Source organism: Neofelis nebulosa, chromosome 1 (assembly GCF_028018385.1).
Source record: "Neofelis nebulosa isolate mNeoNeb1 chromosome 1, mNeoNeb1.pri, whole genome shotgun sequence".
NCBI classification, from domain to species: domain Eukaryota; kingdom Metazoa; phylum Chordata; class Mammalia; order Carnivora; family Felidae; genus Neofelis; species Neofelis nebulosa.
Genome location: NC_080782.1, coordinates 237912347 through 237927936, shown reverse-complemented (window position 1 = coordinate 237927936; position 15590 = coordinate 237912347). Strand labels below are relative to the sequence as shown.

At 39.4% G+C, this 15590-nt stretch overlaps 1 protein-coding gene across 3 annotated transcripts in view; it reads left to right on the top strand.

Moving 5' to 3' along the window:
• Window positions 1-1486: 1486 nt before the first annotated feature.
• The window catches only part of CDK8 (cyclin dependent kinase 8), a 111525-nt gene continuing 97421 nt past the window's right edge, over window positions 1487-15590 (top strand). The window contains exon 1 of one of the 3 annotated variants that reach the window (XM_058689357.1): window positions 1487-2268. In XM_058689357.1, coding sequence (XP_058545340.1) covers window positions 2141-2268 — 128 coding nt within the window. In that variant the 5' untranslated portion in view covers window positions 1487-2140. The remainder of the gene's footprint in view (window positions 2269-15590) is intronic. The other 2 variants (XM_058689348.1, XM_058689339.1) reach the window with 2 other exon arrangements.

Here is a 15590-nt window from a genome sequence, read left to right as displayed (position 1 = left end):
TGGTGAAGTCACAATTTTATCCAAAGAAATTTATATAAGAGAAGAGCCCCTCTGAGGATTTTTCAAATGGTATCATTGTCATCATCTATCTGTACATCGATTTTTTTAAACTTAAAAAAAAGTTTTAATTAATTAATTAATTAATTAATTTATTGAGAGACAGAGACAGAGCATGAGCAGAGGAAGGGCAGATATAGAGGGAGACACAGAATCCAAAGGAGCCTTCATGCTCTGAGTTGTCAGCATAGAGCCCAATGCGGGGCTCAAATCCACAGACGTGAGATCATGACCTGAGCGGAAGCCAGATGCTCAACTGACTGAGACACCCAGGTGTCCTTGTACATGGATATTTTTAACATAAATACGGTTACTCATTAATTCAACAAATGTTTACTGTGCACCATACTCAAAGCATATTACTAGGTATTATGGAAGATGCAAATATGATTTCCTATAGGCATTTATAATCTAGCAAAAGGAAAATAAAACATAATTTGATGACTACCACAAGAAAGGCAAGAAAAAAAAAGGGTTATGGGGGTTTGAAAGTGGGAGAGATTATATGTCCTTTGGGGAGTAGGGAGCTTTAGTGGAAATAGTAGCAATTGGAAAATGTAAAATAAATACAAACCTACAATTAATAAAAAATTAAAGACACACATCCAAATAAGACAAAATTATTAGACAAAATGAGAGATTATTATCAAGATACTGGGACCCCTTCAGCTGGCACCTTTCCTACCTTAAAATTATCAACTAATTAGTTTCAATGAATCTAGATCCGTTGTTGTAATCATGGCTCAAATGTGCTGTTCTTATAGACAGAGGTGCAGAAGGCCACACTCAAAATAATGTCCCCTCTCAATGGATGGGAAGCATTTAGATAGTCATCTTTCTCAATAGTAAAACTATTCAGGAGTAGCATGGCCACTGGTCATTGATTCATTTTTATTGATGTTTGTAATGTGGGTCAATATGTTGATATCGTTGTGCAGCCCTTATCAGATTGTGAACGACAAGAATACACCAAGTCTGTGAGCTGTTTACAAATATATAGACTTTTTTCGATAATGATAATGCCCTTTAACATCTGGGGTTCGGAAGGGGCGCAAACTGTGATTCCAACTGCAAACTAGCCTCCCTCGCACATAAATTTCTCTGGTTAAGTTTACGGTCCAAATCACACTCTAGCGATATTGCTGTAAAAAAAGACAAGAAAAGAAAAGAAAAAGGAAAAGGTAAAAAAAAAAAAAAAAAATCCCTCTAAGCGATTGAAACTAATCTCTCCTTGGACTACTAATCCCATCATGCAACGCTCCCGTATTACCACTGTGTGGGGTGGAGTCGTCGAAGGGGCGGCAACGACGGTGGCCTGTGCATTCTGGGCAATGTAGTCTGGGGCTCTGGCCGCCGTCAGGACAATCCACGTGGTGCTTCTGGCGGCAGCTTCGGGCAGTGGCTACCCTGCTTCCTCCACCGGATCCTCGAGGTGCGGGCCCCGGCGGGGCCGGACTGGCGCCGCGGAGCAGGCTGCAGGGAGGCCCGGAGGCAGCCCGAGACTTCGCGACGTTTTTGCGACAGCTGTGGCCGTGTTCCGCGAGTTCCCTCCCTCCTCCTCTCTCTGAGGAGGTACCGGCTGTTGTGCGGCGCTGCCTTTCTGTTTGAGTGTATGGGTGAGAGAGTGAGTGAGTGAGTGTGAGCGTGTGTGAGAGAGAGGGTGAGGCGTGAGTGCGAGTGTAAGAGGAGGAGAGCCCGCCGCGGCCGCCCCGCCGCTCCCCGCAGCGGGAGCAGAACGCGCGGCAGGAGAGAGCAGGAGAGCCGGCGCCCCGGGAGCCCGCGGGGACAAGGGCAGAGACGCCGCTCCCCACCCCCAGCCGTCGTCCCTCTGCTCTCCTTCGCCCCGGGGAACCTCCCCGTCCCCCCACCCCCTCGGCCGGCCTCTGCCCCGCCGTCCCCCTGGATGTCCCCCGCGCTCTTGCGGGGCCTCCTCCTGCTCTTGCCGCATCAGTCGGGCTGGTGCTGCGGCCGCCGGGCGTAGAGCGGGCGGGTTCCCGGGGGCTGCGGCTGCCGGTGCTTCCCCGGTCCCCACCCCTGTCCCCCGGCCCCCCGACCCAGCTCCCCGGCCCCGGAGGCTGTGACAATGGACTATGACTTTAAAGTGAAGCTGAGCAGCGAGCGGGAGCGGGTCGAGGACCTGTTTGAATACGAGGGCTGCAAAGTTGGCCGAGGCACTTATGGTCACGTCTACAAAGCCAAGAGGAAAGATGGGTGAGTGTTTGTGTCTGTGCCGGTGTCCGCGCTGGGCGGCGCTCCCGCAGGCCGAGGCAGGTAGCCCGGAGGGAGAGTGGGGCGCCGGCGCGCCGGTCTCCCACTTCCTTGACACCCGAATCTGGCCCTGCCAGCCAGGTTTGGGGAGGAAGTGGTGTACTAGGGATCCAAGCCCACACGAAATCCTGCCTGTGTATTCTACTTCGGTGGCTAATAGGGAAAAAGAGCTGCTACTCCGTGGGCTGTATAGTTTTCAAGGGTTTCGGTTCCAGATTGAAAAAAAAAATCGTAGTAAAACGTCAGTTTAAATGGTTTTCGGGGGGAGGGGTCCATTTATTCTGGTAACCTTCGGGGGGATTTCCTCGCCCGCCTCTGGAGTGACATCCATCAGTCTGGAAGGGAAGCTGTGATCCTTTCCTCCACCAGTTTGTGATTGATTTATTACCAAATTTGGGTTTTATTTGGGAGAAAGAAAGCAGCAAGTAAATGTGATGCTGAAGAGTTCTTCATAGGGATCGTCTGTAACCTCAATGTAGCAATTGTTATTTAGATACCATTAACCTGTGAGTTTTACATAGAACAATGGGGGTTTGGTGCAGGGTGGGTGGTGGGGAAAAAGGCAAGGGACTAATAGGGGCTATCGTGTTCAGGCCTGTTCCCCCAAAATTTAGCTGTTGGCAATAAGCTGTAAATCGTCTCTTTGCTTTAAATATTTTCCCCTACGAATAACTCAATTAAGTCTATGGCTGGTAATGCTTCCAGTTTAGTTTCTTAAACAGGCAAGTGAAGTGTTCATTTTTCCTTTGTCAGTAGATGAATGTCGTGTAATATTGACAAAAGAGAAGGCAATTCTTAGTTGAGGGGAAAATATATTTTATTAACTCCTTGTTTTCCTCTTGTACAAACGTTGTGTTGATGTTGTCTATTGCCTTTGACACTATAGAAAATTGCGGGAGAAATCATGTCAGAGTTTATTATATAATCTTTAGATATCAGTATAAACAAAGTAGCTTTACTCGAATATCAATGTTAATTTGATAGCTGCTGTTTTAACATTTAAAAGAATTGCTTTCCTACCCCCCCCCCCACCCCGAATTAGGTAAGAGGGTTTGTTCAGAACTATATTAGCACTAAAAAAAAGAAACCTTTGATAAAGCTGAAGTAAGTTGGGGGAGCCATATTTATAAATTCTCTAATATTCTGGATATTGGAGAAGGAAGTGTATATTCAACATTTTTCTTAGATTGAGGTATCTTTCTCAAATAACTTAAAAGGGACTCTTAAAGGAAGATGGTGATTCTAATTAATTTGGTATGTGCATTTCAGTGCTTATATGAGCAGTTAAAGCAGTACAGATATCTGCAAAAGATAGGGATTTGAAAACTTGATACTCTGGTGTGCTGCATGTATTTAAAAGTACTTCTTAGTGGAATGGATAATCTGGTGACATTTGAGAAATCTGCATCTGGAGATACCTACCTACTGTTGACTCTGCGTATATTTTTCATCGAAGTATTGTTTAATAATATACTTTAAAAATTATCTTTCTCATATAATATTTTTCAAAAGCCTTAAACCATTTCTCTTTCCCCCAATATTATGTAATTTGGGGCATATTCAGAAAATTCCCAATGCCATGAGATTACACATAGTAGTACATTTGACCAGTCTGTCATCTGCTTTGTAGAATTCTGGTGACTCTAAATTATTTTTAATCTCTCTGAGAGAAGCCAGTTCTATTTCCATAAATTACTGACTTAAGCTAATAAAATATATAAATTTATTAACTTTGGTTTTATATTTTATTTAAAAACTATGGTATTGTTTAGTGGCAGGAGGTACTTTTAACCACATTTTATATCTCATAGTTAGGTTTTAATTTAGACTAAATAATTTTAGAAGAATTAATACAATTTAAAAATAGCTGAATGTACAGCACGTAAACATTTCTTAGTCATTTGTGATAGCTGAAAATTACCATTGCATTTTGGAAAAAAAAAAAAACTTTATAATTTTGGGGCTTGTTTTCCAGCAGCCTTTAATGATTTTGTTTATAGGATGAACTTCAAAAAAATTTAAAAAGGATCAAATGTCGAGAGAGTTTTAAAATTACTTAAGACAGTTTTTGTTTTCCAGAGGGAATATTTTTGGTTTGGCTTCTCACAGCCTCATCACTTGAGTGAAATATAGCATTGTATTTATGAGGTTCTTTTGATCTTATGTCAGTGAAATGTAATTTAATGCATTTTAGTCCTGGTAAAATAAAATTTGTGGCTGTTTAATCTTTTGTAAAAAGATGATGACGAAATAATTTGTTTCTAGTATTGATTTACTTTCAAATTAAATTATACATTCTGTAACTGAAATTTCAGAGTACTCTAGGAACACAGACAATAACACCTTCAAAGAGAATCCTGAGATGTACAATGAAGTGGGTTTTGTTTAGACCTATTTGTCTATTAGAACGAAGGCACATAAATGTATCTTTTCAGTCTTCCAGCAAGCATCACAGAATATGAGCACGTAGTAAAAGAATTCAGACTGGAGGTGTTAGCTTCTTAAATTATTAAGTTTTAGGAAATAAAACAGCTCATAAGGTCATTCCTTTGACTCAAAGAATTATTAATACTATCCTGCTAGTATACCACACTTAAGATAAACTCAGCATTTTAAGGAATGTGGGGAAGGAGGAAATACTTTATTTGAAGCATGATTATATATATGGAAAAAGGGCCTTTTGTAATTGTGTTAATTTCAGATTCTAATAGAGTTAAAGCATAAATGCACAATAAATCTTGGAAATAATTTGTTCTCACTGTCACCATAAATGAGATAGTGTCCTTTGTGTCTGAACACCAAAAGGGTACTCAGTAGGAAGCAGGGAGATTCATTTTCTTTCTGAGTCAGTTGCATTTCCTCTTTGTACAATTTAGGCAACCAAACTCATTTTGTTCGAAAGAATGGAAAAGTGTGAGAAGACAAGACAGTTTGTGTTTTTAAATTCTAAACTCTCATTACAGGGACTGGACATTTCTAGCATTTAAAAATCAATTTGAGGTAAGAGTTTGATCTCCAAAAAAGAAAAGCAAAAGCAGTTTTCTTGAACAGGGTTCTTAATTTGCTGTACTCTGTGTTCAAAAGAACAGATTATATATAATTGGGATTATATGTGTGCGTTTGTGAGAGAGAGAAATATACAGAAAACTTTTGTTGGGGCACTTTTGTAGGCAACCCAAAAATTAGGAGGCAGTAATAATGATAATAGCTAAATTAATGAGTATTACTAGGTCCTGGGCAAAGCCCTTTTACATTCATCATCTATTTAATCCTTACAAAGTACCATATCAAGTCAGTTCTGTTTTTCAGTTTTACAGGTGAGGAAACTGTTAGAAAGGTTAAGCTGTTAGAAAGGTTAGATAAAATTGTCTATGCTTATATGACTAATTAAATGTCAGAGCTGCAATTAGGGGATTACAAAAGGTCCTCTTATTCTAGAGCACATGCTCTTAACCATTATGCCTCATAAAGCTAATATATTAAGGTAAATATAAACCTAGACGTGGAGATTTGGTGTTTTCGTGGGTCATTCGGAAAACATGAATGTCTTACCTATCAGAGGAGTAGTCTTTTCAATTAACTCAATTAATTGGTATACTTTTTCAAAACATTTCTGAACAGCCTTGGTTTTTTCGAGTGCAACAAGTGTTTATGTAGATACGTCGGTGTATCTATACATACACGCATATATACACATATATGTATGTGTGTGGAGGGGGAACCAAAGGTCTTCTGGTAGAAGAAACTCTTAAGTTGGGGAGACAAAGACGGAGTTTGAGTTCAGACTCCGCATCTGATTACCAGTATGACCTTGGGCAAGTCACTTGCCCTTTGTAAACCTTGATTTCCTTATTTGTAAGATTAGAGGGCTTGAGTTGATAATTTTTAAGGTCTTTTCTAGTGTTATGATTTGAGGAAATAAATTATGAATATAAAGTGTAATACTTTTGCAAGATTAGGTAAACAGCCACTAAAACAAATTTTACTTTAGGCAGTGATTCCCTTCTTTGTTTCTTAGTCTCATGCTTTAATGTAGGTTCTCACCAACTGCCTGAAAGAAGTTAGGTCAACTTCCAAAGACATACCAGCTATTTTACCTGTCTTATATTGCTGTAGCATTCCATTATCTTTATCTCTTAAGATGTTGGGATTTATGGACTGTGCTTGTTCCCACTCCAGTGAACCATTCATTTGGTGGCTAGCACAAAGGACCCTTCTGATTCAGTCTGCATTGGGGCTTTAATTCAGTTTTATTTCCTTAATTATGATCAGAACGTGGTGGAACCCTTTATTTCCCCTGAAGGAATCTGATAGTTTTTCTTCTGAATATTGCTGAACCCTGCATATATGTTCAATCTGACTTAAATATTTCTTTAGACGTCAGAAATGCCAAATACAACATACGTACCCATTACTGAGGATTTTGCATGCCCAGGAAAGAGTATTCCTTATAACTTTTTAAAAATGTGATGGAAAGGGACACACTTGAATTTATCTACCTTAGATATTCAGTGCCTTCAGATCTACTGGGAAGGCCACTTTGAGGTTTCATGCTTAAATCCCATTTTCTTAGTAGCAAGACTGGCAAATTAATTCGTTTGGGAGCTGTTCATTTGATTTTTACTTTTTCTGTTTCTTTCAACATTTGAAGAAATCCATACAGTCATTCGTTAACCAATATTTATTGGACTCTTGCATGTGCCAAGCACCGTCCGAAGTACTTACTGGTAATACAAAGATGAATAAGATATTCCATTACTTGAGGAGGTATCTACTGGGGAAACAAATGTAAATAAACTGTAGCGATTTAATAAGCGCTATAATAATTAATACAGGGTGCTAATGGAACACAGATGGAAACTGCCAACCCTGTTTAGGGTTTTCAAGGAAAGCCTCTCAAAGATGGCAGCATTTTGTTTGACTCTTAAAGGAAGGGGAAGATCTCATCAGATAGGGTATTTTAAGAGGACTAGGGTAAGGAGAGGTGCTTTTTTACTGTGCTCTTGCAGACCCCAGCAGATTGTGTGGGTTTGAATTTTTTCTTCTCCCGCCTTCCCTCCCCACACCTTTTGGCCCTTGAGCTCCTGCTGTATGTGGCCTGCTGTGTGCGTGCACTACAGATGATCCACTGTACCCACTGGACATGATGAGGTTTCTGTTATTTCACAATGAGCACCTTAATTCTCTGTGCGGCAGTTTCCCATCACAAGAATGTTGCTGAATCAGAGTACAAGCAGCCTCTGAAATTCAATGTCTGACTTACGAATTTCTCCCTCATATGTAAAGCTGCCATGGCAGAACTCCATTTTGATTACAGCTCTTGATAGCAGATGATTCTACTTCGGTCTCACCTCCATGAGAACTAGGGAGCCAGAGTTTTCTGTGCTGCAAGATGGTGGTGGCAACAAATTCCCAGAGGGAGAATTTCTCTTGGTGGAATCTGATGTGGGAAGAGATGGGAGGTGGGGAGATGGCTTCCAGCCTACTGGATTTCAGCTAGGAAAATAGAAATAATGACAGATTATTATAAATTATTGTAGGCCATTTTGCAAACTTACCTACTTTTCAACAATTATTTCTCTTGGCAAATGTGTTCAGAATTATGATTTACCAACATTTGAAACATGATCCATATGTAATTTGGGAACTGTATATGCCAAAGCAGTGTTGATAAATACATATTATCCCCTGTGGCTGCTGTCGTCTTTCCTGTAGTGCCTTTTATTGTTGAATCTGATCCTCACTGTCTCTTTATTCTTTTTCTGTTCTTTTTCTGTTCTTAGCTGCTGCTAGAGAATGAAAATCCTACTGTCCTTTCCTTCTTCAGAACAGTTTGTAAATCCTTTCCTTCACACCAGCTTCGGTAGGCTTTGGTCCTCTCTTTGTTCCTTAGAAACTACTACAAGCTTTTTTGTCTTTAGGTATTTCTTGTTACCTAAAGTGACTTGATGTTGTGACTAAAAAGTGACTTTCAGCTGTTATTTTGATCCTAATCCTTGAAGACCCTTGAGTGTCATGAGTCTCAAGAGTCTTTATTATGGTCGTTGCTAGAGCCCCAAAACCAGTCCCTGCTGTAGTAAGCTGCCTGCACTGACGGAGTCATGTCATGTCCTTCTGATGCGTCATGGCAGAAAAAACGCTGAGAACCCCCTTTCTAAAATTGAGATGTGTTACATACCACGACATTCACCCTTTCAAAGTGTGCAGTCCACTGCTTTTTAGTACGTTCCCAAGGCTGTACAATCATTACCCCTATCTAATTCCAGCACATTTATTACCCCAAAAAGAAACTCCGTATCGGTTTGCCATCACTCCACATCCCCCATCTCCCCACCTCCTGGCAACCACTAACTACTTCCTTTCTCTGTGGATTTGCCTGTTCTGGACATTTCATGTAAATGGAATTACACAGTGTGTGGCCTTGTTTGTCTTTTATTTAGCCTCATGCTTTTAAGATTCATCTTCATTGTGCATGTATCAGTATCATTCCTTTTTATGGTTGAACAGTATTGCATTCTATGGATATACCACGTTTTGTTTATCCATTCGTCAGTCGGTGGACCTTTGTGTTATTTCTACTTTTTGGTTATAATGACTAATGCTGCTTATAACATTGACGTTTGAGTTGTCACGTGGGATTTTTGTTTTCAGTTCTCTTGGGCATATAGCCAGGTATGGTAACACCATGTTTTGCTTTTTGAGAAACTGCCACACTTTTTCAAAGCAGTTGAGAACCACTTTTGAGTGGCTTCACCTTGACTTCGGTGCAGGACCAAGACCTTTGTTCTTCGTTTGTGAGACCTGACAGTGAGACCCAGGAGTGTTCACTCTCTAGTCCATCGCAGGATTCTGAAGTGCAAATGAATAAAATTGGCTCCTCCATCAAATCAGACCACCATTCTGAACTTTATCTCAGGCAGCACCTTGTGCTGGAAATTTTTCCTCCCGAGCTGAAGTAGGTTCTAACATTTAGCTTCAGAAATTCTAACTACTTTATCTTAACATACAACTCCAGTAATTCCCTCTTCACTAATCACCCCGCAAAACATATTTAGTCCTTCATAGATGTATTGTGTAACTGCTTCAGAGTATATGTGGTTAATGTTTATATGTCCTTTGGGTCTTTCTGGTGGATGTTTATGGCTTAGATATTATAGATTTCCTCTAGGGCAGTAATTGTGTTCCCCTCAGTTCCTGGCACATTGCCAAATGTTGACAGGTACTTAATACTTTCTTATTTTTGGTGTACATGAAATTCATATTTGAAAGTGTCCCTTTTCAATTTGCTGAAATTAAAAACTTGAGCATATTATAGGAGACTAGAAAAGCAGCATCTTGTGAAAATACCCAGAGAAGCAAAGTTTGATCGGCTGGCTATATTGCTATCAGGAACAAAATTGAACAAAACCAAAAGTCAAAGACAGGGCAAACTTTGTTGATCAGGTGAGCCAAATACAAGTCCCAGGTATTTGAAAAATTGAACCACTACAAAGAATAGAGCTTTTTTTCTGAAATATACCTTGTAAATAAATCAATTCAAATGGGAGAGATCAAACCTCTATTTCTAAATTTAAGAAAAATATAATTAGTCTCTGAACCAGACTGACATTTTTGTTTAAATCATGATGTTCCGTGATTGATATTTGAAGTTTATTTTTGTTATGTGAATAAATTATTTAGGCTCCTACGATTCAAGGTAACTCAGTTACTCATCTCTTGAGACAGCTCTCTAAAATTTATGGTTTTATTATATAGCTCATGAGTTCCAACGAATAATCATCCTAAGGACAGGAATTCTTTACATCATGATGCAAGGACCATTGTACATGTTTCTGGACACCCGAATTTAGAGGTTGTCTAGAGAACTAAAGAGATTTAAAAAACCTAAAGCTTGTCCATCAGTGGTGTCATGACTTAATGTTAACCAAGTCCTATTTCTGGGGAAAGCAGACATGAGTATTGAAAAATTATTTTTATAAGGTTTCTGCTTTAAGGAAAGCCAATTGTGAAAATTTGAGTTCGTGTAGAATAAATTTATTTGGAGTTTTTTTTTTTTTCACTGTATGAAAGAATCTCTTTAAGTACATAAGCTCTCTTGGTGTATTTACCACATGACTTAGTTTGCAAAAAATTCAGTTTATACACACTTTCCAAGAAAATGTTGTGTAAAGTAAAACATTACTTGTAATGTGTTTTCTAATGTTGACCCAACATTGAAGATCCTTTTAAATGTAAAGTCAAATCATTTAAGTATTTGATGTTTCATTATAGTTTCTCTTTAGCTATAGTGTTTTGTTTTTGGTAAATTTATGTTTTTGGGGCGCCTGGGTGGCTCAGTCGGTTAAGCAACCGACTTCAACTCAGGTCATGACCTCATGGTCCGTGAGTTCAAGCCCCGCGTCGGGCTCTGTGATGACAGCTCAGAGCCTGGAGCCTGTTTTGGATTCTGTGTCTCCCTCTCTCTCTGACCCTCCCCCATTCATGCTCTGTCTCTCTCTCTCTCAAAAATAAATAAACGTTTAAAAAAAAATTTATGTTTTTAATTTATTTGGTAGCTATTTGCAGAATGTCTCTAATATGTCAGGTTCTGTGCCTGATATTGGCAATTCAGCAGTGAACAGGACAGGGTCCAAGTCTTCAGGGAACTTGCAAACTTTTCAGGGATGCAGGCAAGTAGAAAGGTAATTATAGCATAGTGGGGATAGGGCTGCACTAGGGAAGATGTATAGGTTGCCGTGGGGGTATCTGATCTGCTCTTGGGGGTTCAAGGATGGTATTTCAGTTGTGACTTGAAAGATAATTAGAAGTTACACAAGTGAATGGGCAGTAAATAAGAGTGAGTGAAGGTTGGGGAGTTACAGTGCAGGCTAGAGGAGTAGCATCTGGTTCCGGAATTTCTTTATAAAGGAAGGAGTTCTATCTGGTGGAAAAGGGAGTATGATGTGTAGTAAGCAAATTTTAACTTAAGTTTTTTATTTGAAGTGATTTCGAGAGCTTTTATGTTATGTTGTAGGAGGGAAGGCTAAAGCTGTCTCCAGCACCCTTTGGAGCCACCGTCAAGTAGCATTTGTAGAGATACGAAGAAAAGATAGTATGGTGAGGGAATTGGAAGAATTTCAATACCAGATTGCAGAGAGTGGTAACAGGTAGGGTGAGAGGTACAAAAAATTAAGTTGGAGAAGTAAGTGGAGTCTTGGAAATCATGTCGTGGACTTCTTACTTGATTCTGAAGACAATGGGGACCATTTGTAGGATTTAAACAGGTAACAAGTTCAGATTAATCATTTAAAAAGAGTGCTGGACAACATACTCGGAATAGCTAGTAGCTACGGGGAACTGGGGTTGGGAAAATGTAATAGTAATCCAAGTGAGAGGTGCTAGAGGCTTGAATTAGGGAATGACAGAGGGAATGATGAGCAATTGATAGGACCTGTTGATTTGTTGAATGTGAGAGAGGAAGGAGTCAGAAGAACCAAGGGTAAGGTCTAGGTTTCTGGCATAAGCAGCAAGATACTGCCATTCACATAGATAGCCAAAACAGAAAGAGGAGCAGGTTTGATGGGGAACATGATGAATTGAGTTTTGGCGTATTGAAATGCATGTACCTGTTAAACATCTAAGAAGAAATGTCCGTTAGGCAGATAACATGAGTGTAGTGCTCAAGATAGAGATCTGGATAGGGAAAAACTTGGGAGTTAACCAGGTACTTGAAGTAATAGCTTCGAGTCATCTTGAAATTGCCTAGACAAAGTGTAGAGTAAGAAGAGGTCCTAGGAAAGAATGTAGAGAAACAGATGACCATCCAGGAGGCCAACAAGTTGAGTCCCGAGGAGGAGGAGAAAACTCAGGGTCATTCCCACTGTGCACCAGCAGTGTGCAGTACACAACTTATTGGCTGTACATGGCAACTTGGAGAAAAGCCAAGGCCTTGTAAGGTAAGATCATACCAACCAAGGAAAGAGTGTTTTCAGAAGGAGTGGTAGGCATACCCTATGCCACATAGAGGGCAAGGGAGATAATGAAGTATTTGGGTTAAGTATTTTATTTGTTTATTTTTAATTATTTTAATGTTTGTTTATTTTGTGAGAGAGAGAGAGAGAGAGAGCAAGCAGGGGAGGAGGACAGAGAGAGTGGGAGAGAGAATCCCAAGCAGGCTCCATCCACACCATCAATGTGGAGCTCAAAGCGGAGCCTGACACAGAGCTTGAACCCACGAACCATGAGACTGTGACCTGAGCCAAAATCAAGAGTTGGACACTTAACCGACTGAGCCACCCAGGCATCCCTTGGTTAAGTATTTTAAACAGAAGAAAAATTCAGCAAAAGATTTTTGGACACTAGAGCTGAAATTATAACTCGCTTTGTAGGTTTTATCCAGAATATTTTGTGGTACTTTTATGGGTAGCCTTATTATTCAGGGCCAAGCAATGAAAAGTTTACTTCCACCTTTGTTTCCACATTGGCTTATTATTGAAGCTAAAATTGTATATGTTGACTTGCTATTTGTTTGTACATTCATTCATTCCATGGTATTTGAGATAGTTCTTTTTTTTAAAAAAAATAAAATCGCTTTTTTGTCTGATTATAAAAGAATTATAATTCTCTATAATTATAGGTTTATTGTAGAAAATTCATAGTCTAGAAATGTATACAGAAACTAGAAATTTTAGAAATTTTATTTATTTTTAATGTTTATTCACTTTTGAGAGACAGAGACAGAGCACGAGCAGGGGAGAGGCAGAGAGAGAGGGGGACACAGAATCTGAAGCAGGCTCCAGGCTCTGAGCTATCAGCACAGATCCCGATGCGGGGCTCGAACTCACAAACCGTGAAATCGTGACCTGAGCTGAAGTTGGACGCTCAACCGACTGAGCCACCCAGGCACCCAAAGAAATGTATACGGAAACCAAAAGCCTTAACTCTGCTACTGGAGACAAGTACTATTTTCTTTATCATCTTTCCAAATAATGCTATGAATGTAGGTAGAGAGTAATGAAATCTACGATCTTAACATTTTTTTCATTCAAGAATATTATGCATCTCTTCCTGTCAGTAAATATAGTTCTAAACCATCAGTTTTAATTATTGCAGTCATTACATTATATGTATGTATGTAAATATGTATGTATCTAGTGAACCAGTTCTCTAGTGATAGAAAAAATGTAAGTAGTCTCCAAATTTTAGCCATTACGATTAACAAAGGACCTCCTAGAAAATATGTCTGCAGTTCTCCAATTGTAGTTAGTCCTTGAAATGGAATTTCAGGGTCAAAGGTTATGTACTTTCAACAAGCAAATTTTTCTTATAAAATAAGATTGGGTTATAAAATTCATGTATGCTCATGATAAAAAATTTAAACAGTACATAAGGATACCTAGGACAATCTGAGTCTCCCTCTTTAGAATAGTCATTGTCAGCATCTTCTTGTGTCTATGCATATAGAAGCATATCTATGTATGGAGAGACTTCACAATTTATTGTAATACTTTATTCATTTTGAGCAGACAATAATACATGTATATGAAAAAATGTAAATATACTGAGGAAATGTAGACTTACGTGTTTTCACTCCGTCTCCTCCAGCCACCCAGGTCCTTCTTCCCAGAGCTGTCCACTGATAGCTTTCTTGTGTTAATGCTTTACAGTTTGTGGAAACAAACGTCTTTTGACTTTATTTATGGTATTGTTTTTTGTGTGCAGCTCTTATTTTTAGGAAGTTACCTTTATCACTTATTTCTTTAATGGCTCCCTGGTTATGTGTCAGAATTAGTTAGAAAGGTCCATATGTCATTATCTTTAAACACAAATTGTATGGTATTATGTGTATAAGTCCGTGCCTTGCTTTTTTTCAGTTCATATGTTTTGGTGATCAGTAGCTGCACGTAGATCGCAATTCAGTTCATCAGCTTATCGTTCTGTTTTATGGCTAGAACGTAGTATACTGGTTCCATTGAGGGGACTTTAGGTTCTTTCACTTATATGTGCTTCTAAAAAGCACCGCAACAAATGTCCTTTACTGTCTGCACACGACATTCTTTCAGGTGGAGGCAGAACTCCCCAGGTCCCCAGGTTCCCCACAGGGATATTTGCTGTGGCTGATGCCACTGGTGCAGAGTCAAGTTTTCATGAAGTAAGAGAAGTTAAGTTCCCTTGCTGTATCTACAGGGATTTTTATCCTTCCTGGTTTCTCTCAGTTCTAGAAACTGGTCATTATGCCTCAGCACAAGTTACTGATAACAACCCTGGTACCTTACCACAGGACTGGTGAAGCGCAGGTCAGTTTCCTAGAAATAAATCTTAATAGGCCTGGGCTTAAGGCTCTTCTGTGGACAATCTTAATGTCCTCTAAACAGGTTACACCAATTTTGCTCCCATCAGAACTCCACAAACAAAACTTATCTGAAGGAAGAAGTGGGAATAGATATAGTAATGGGATGTTTGAACCATAGGGGTTAAATACATCGTAAAGTTAGAGTGGTTTAGGTTATTCTTTTGGAACTTTTTGCTTTGAGTTCTCTTTGCCCACATAGCGTTGTGCATTTTAGATTGCTTGCTGGGCTAGAAATATTTAAGAGCCATGTGGAGGTTTAAAGTTGTAGTCATTAGTATGTTTACATCTTATTTCGCGTGCACTTCATCGTATTTCTTGTTTCCCACTCAAAACTGCTGGTACACTGTGTTCCTATTACAAATAACTGACGCTCTGGATATATTCTACCTCCGACCATTTGTTTAACACCGACTCTTACTTTTTGCTTAGATGATCCCTTCTTTTTCCTGTTGCTTGGCTTTGGTCTTCCTTTCATTCTCTACCCAGCACTGATCTTCACCCCAAATTTTCCTTTCTCCCACTTTTTGATTTGCTTTTTCTGTTTTGTAGTTTTTTTTATTTTTTAGCCTTGTGCTTTTGTCACCTGTTTCAGGTGACCTGTGGGCTTGTCTCCATGGACTCATTCTGCCGATAGAATTGCTTGACTGTGTGTGTGCAGCAGAGGTAATCATTCATGGTAGATAAGCAGGCAGGTGATTATCCATAAGATAATTCTGAGGCATTTTAACTTTCAAAGAGACTTTTTAAAGTTTTAAGGACTATTAAAAATAATTCTCTATTCATAGTCATAATTTCTGCTGGACAGAAGTTGGAAGGTATTTACTCTGTATAGGGAGTTAGGAAGCAGAAGGAGTATGCAAACATGTTATCTTCTTATCTTAAAATCTATTTTAGTACAAATGAGTCCAGCTCTACTTGAAAATTTAAACCAGAT